The sequence below is a fragment of the Penaeus monodon genome, chromosome 4, assembly GCF_015228065.2.
Source record: "Penaeus monodon isolate SGIC_2016 chromosome 4, NSTDA_Pmon_1, whole genome shotgun sequence".
Lineage (NCBI taxonomy): Eukaryota > Metazoa > Arthropoda > Malacostraca > Decapoda > Penaeidae > Penaeus > Penaeus monodon.
In genome coordinates this window covers 21,520,042-21,524,446 of record NC_051389.1, presented here as the reverse complement: position 1 = coordinate 21,524,446, position 4,405 = coordinate 21,520,042, and the positions used below count along the sequence as shown (strand labels likewise).

The following is a 4,405-nucleotide window of genomic DNA, read 5'->3' as shown; positions in this document are numbered from 1 at the left end:
ATATGAGCACCGATGATGATGATGATGATGATGATGATGATGATAATGATGATGGTTATAATATGAGGATGATAATAATGATAATAAAAAAAAATAATTATAAAAATAATGGTGATAATGACATCGATAATGATCATAGTTTATATTATAATGATAAATATGATAATAATAATGACAGTAATGATAATATTAATGATAATGACAATAATAATAATAATAATGATAATGATAATAATAATAATAATAATAATAATAATAATAATTATTATTATTATTTTTATTACTGTTAAATATATTAGTTACCCCTTATGATGCTCAGAACACTACGTTTTCTGTGTTTACCCTCAGTTCCTTTGTTATTGTTTCTGAGTTATATAATATTATATTTTTATTAACTAAATTGCAAGTTTTCTAAATGTGTTCTAGAAAAAAAAAATTGCATATTCTATATATTATTAAAATCTAGAATAGAAGTACTTATTTTCCACAAATTATATATTTTTGTGTAACCATTGAAAATTAAAGGCCACTACGTGGCACTGCCAGCTCACCACCTGTTTCATTGACAACCCCTAACCTCGCTCCTGCTTCTTCATGCCTTGTTGACAAATGTGGGTCTAGTGAGACCTTACATTTTGGTGCCCAGACCCGGGAAACAGGTTCTACAAAGAATCCCGGTTGTATTTTTGTGTCAACAATGGGAGACATGGAGAAAACTTCAGAAGAAGAGGCAGTCGCCCGAGGGTGGGCAACTCGCAAATCTAACACATAAGGCCTTCTCAACAATCCAGATGTCAGTGTCATCGATCTGCAAGCTGCCATGGATGACTTTGATCAACGTCTTGCCAGTTTGGAGGAGGTACAAACATTGTTAGAATTAGAGACTGATCTTGCGAACTTGGATGAAGAGCTCGATAACGCCTCTGAGTTTTTTTCAAGAAGTCCGTAAGCCCAGGCTGCAAGCTGCACAGAGGTTGGGGGATTTGATGAAAGTTGAGAAGAGTGAATCTATTTCATCCTCTAGTCCCAGTAAAATATCTAGTAGCAACAAGATGACAAATGTAAAGTTACCCAAATTAGAGTTACCAAAGTTCAAAGGAGATGTACTCTGTGGCAGTCATTTTGGGACCAGTTTAAGACTCATGTGCATGATTCTGACATTCCAGTGATAGCTAAATTTAGCTACCTGCAGTCATTATTGGAAGGAGATGCAAAGGGTTGTTGTAAAAGGACTTGCACATACCGAAGCAAATTACCAAATTGCTTGTGATATGCTGAAAGAAAGATTTGGAAGACCTGAGCGTATTAAATTTGCACATGTACAAGCACTTTTGAATTATAAATCTTCTGTGAAAGGCAAGGGACCAAAGTATGTGTCCTCCTTGTGGAATCTAAGTGATGAATTGCTGACACACACGTAAGCCTAGAAGCTTGGGAGTATCAGGGGAGCAGTGTGAAGTGTTCCTGACCCCCATCATCCTGGCATGCCTTCCTGAGGAGCTAAGAATGGAGTGGGCCAGAGAAGGCTCTGGCCATGAAAGTGACCTCAGTTGGTTGCTGCATTTTCTCAGAGAGAAATTGAGAGAATTGAGAGATCAGAAACCTTCAGTGTTGTGTTAGGGAAGGCAGAAGGACGGTTTGTGGAATCTGAGAAAAGAAGAGTACCATCTGCATCAGCTCTGTACACATCATCTGAAGCAGGATCATATTTTTGTGCATTCTGCAGCAAGAAACACAAGTCTGAGAAGTGCTGGATATTCAGAAGCTCTCGATTTAAGGAACGTGAAGAAAGGATTAAAGCAGCCCGTTTATGTTTAAGTAAGGGACATATTGCCAGTGGTTGTCGAATCAAGTGTTCCAAGTGTATGGAAATCACAATTCTCTTTGTGTAGAGCAAAGGGCAACATAAACTCCAATAAAGCTATGGAAAAGGACAATAGTGATCAGAAGATTAGTGATACTGCTGAATCTTCTTCAGAGAATTGCAGTCCTGAAGTGAATCATGTTGGAGATGCTCTTAGTAAGTGTAATGTGTTAACAAAAACAGCTGTGTGTTACAAACGGCTAGAGTTAAAGTGTATGGTGTTTCAGGTATTGTTGTGAAGCCACCTTGTTATTTGATACTGGCTCTGATAGATCTTATGTGTCCATAATTTTGTGAAGAAAGTTAAGCCTAAGTGGTGAGCTCGGAGACGGTGTCATATGCTGCCTTTGGAGGTAGTAAGTCTCATCCAGGTAAACAGAGTAATATCTTTGATTTGAAATTAGTAGGTTTACAAGGTGTAAAACATTTAATGGCATTAGAGATTCCAAAGGTTTGTGCACCTTTAACTAGACCCTGTATTCCCCGTAAATTTGTTGATGCATTTTCAGGACTTTAACTTGCTGATGATTACAAAAATAATAGTCACCTGAGTATAGATATACTAGTAGGTTTGGATGCTTATTGGGGACTTATGGATCCTGAAATTAAGCCATATCAGAGAAATGGATTAGTAGCCCAAAGGTCTGTCTTTGGTTGGGTTTTGTCTGGCTCGTGGATGAATTCTAACTAACAAGCCATTTGAGTCTACCCAAATGTTATGCATAGGAAATGTAACAGATTCTGATTTACGGGAATTTTGGAGTTTAGAATCTGTTGGAATAACTCAAAAGGAAACTGTTACTTGCCCATTTACCTCAGACCCTGTTCTACAACAATTTTGTGGAAATGTTAAGTTTGATAGGGGGCGTTATGAAGTAGGCTTACCCTGGAAGTCGATGACTGTACGAAGAATCTTAGAAATAATGAGGGACTTGCTAGAAAAAGACTAGAAGGATTAGAGCGAAAGTTAGATAAGGATCCACAACTTAAGGAACAATATTTTGATGTGTTTACTGGTTACGAAGATGAGGGAATAATTGAGGAAGTCCCTTCAAATGAGATTGTAAGTTCTCAGCCCATTTATTATATGCCTCATCGTCCAGTTGTTAAAGAAAGCAGTACTTCAACTAAGATTAAACCAGTTTTTGATGCTTCTGCAGCTAGTTACAATGGCGTTTCTTTAAATGATTGTCTTGAGTCTGGTCCTTCACTTAATCCTGATCTTGTGAAAGTTTTGATTCGTTTCAGAAGGTGGAAAGTTGCACTGACTGCTGATATTACCAAGGCTTTCTTACAGATCTGTGTTCAGCAAAAGGACCGAGATGTTCATCGCTTTCTTTTTAAATGCAAAGACTCCATTAGAATTATGAGGTTTGTGCGTGTCCCCTTTGGCAACATATGTAGCCATTTTTTGCTAAATGCAACTATCAAATATCACTTACAGTCTTTTCCTAATACTGAAGTCATAGAAGAATTAAAGGAAAACCTTTATGTGGATGATTGGCTGTCAGGGGCAGACAGTGCTGAAGAGGTTTCTGATAAGTTTAAAGAAGCTCAGAGAATTTTGGCATTAGCAGGGTTTCCTCTTTCTAAATGGTATTTTGGGGACTTTGATTTAGATACAGAGACGCAGTTGGTGTCAACAAAAAGAGCAGTTCTGAGTCTCATAGCCAAGCTTTTTGACCCACTTGGTTTGATTAGTCCCTTTGTCATGTATGCTAAAATCCTCTTTCAAGACATATGGAGACTTGGGCTTGATTGGGATGAAGTACTACCTAAAGAGTTGCAAAATAAGTTCCAGAATTGGGTTAAGAGTATTGCTGCTCTTAAATACTGGAAGATAAATCGCTGCTATTTCCCAGAAATTTCATGGAGTAAGTTGTCGGGTCTGGAACTTCATGCTTTTGGTGATGCTTCAGAGAAGGGGTATGGAGCTTCTGTGTACTTAAGAGATCCCCTTGGGGGTGGGACATACCAGGTGTCATTTGTAGTAGCAAGGTCTAGGGTAGCTCCAATAAAAAGGGTTACTTTACCCCGACTAGAGTTGCTTGGTGCTTTACTTTGTGCTCGGCTCTTAGATTTTGTGATGTCTGCCCTATATCTCGATAAGACTGTAACTATTGTTGTTGGACTGACTCAAAGGTTGCACTTGCATGGATAAAGGGTAATCCTTGTAGATGGAAGGCATTTGTGTCAAATAGAGTTGTTGAAATTCAGAGTCTCACCTCCCCATGTCACTGGTACCATTGTTCAGGGAAGAAAATCCTGCTGATCTTATTTCTAGAGGGGAGTTAGCTGAGCCACTTGTAAATTCTACTTTATGGATAAATGGCCCTACTTGGTTGTCTGAACCTTTAACTTTAAGTGATAAAGGAGAAACTGTGGATCTACCTGTAGAAGAAAGTTACAGTGAAAAGATCATTTCTTGTGTATCTGTGACAACTCCAACATATTTGAGTTTGAGAGATGGAGTCATTTCAATAAAGCTCATCATTAGTGGGTTGGGTTATGAGATTTATAAACAATGCCCGACCTCATTCT

The 4,405-nt window shown here is 38.1% G+C and overlaps 1 protein-coding gene across 1 annotated transcript; it reads left to right on the top strand.

Moving 5' to 3' along the window:
- Positions 1 to 2,456: 2,456 nt before the first annotated feature.
- Positions 2,457 to 4,025, top strand: LOC119572496. Its single transcript, XM_037919605.1, has 2 exons — positions 2,457 to 2,506; positions 2,744 to 4,025. Exons 1-2 carry the CDS (start codon positions 2,457 to 2,459, stop codon positions 4,023 to 4,025), a joined length of 1,332 nt encoding a protein of 443 aa, XP_037775533.1.
- The last annotated feature ends 380 nt before the right edge of the window (positions 4,026 to 4,405 follow it).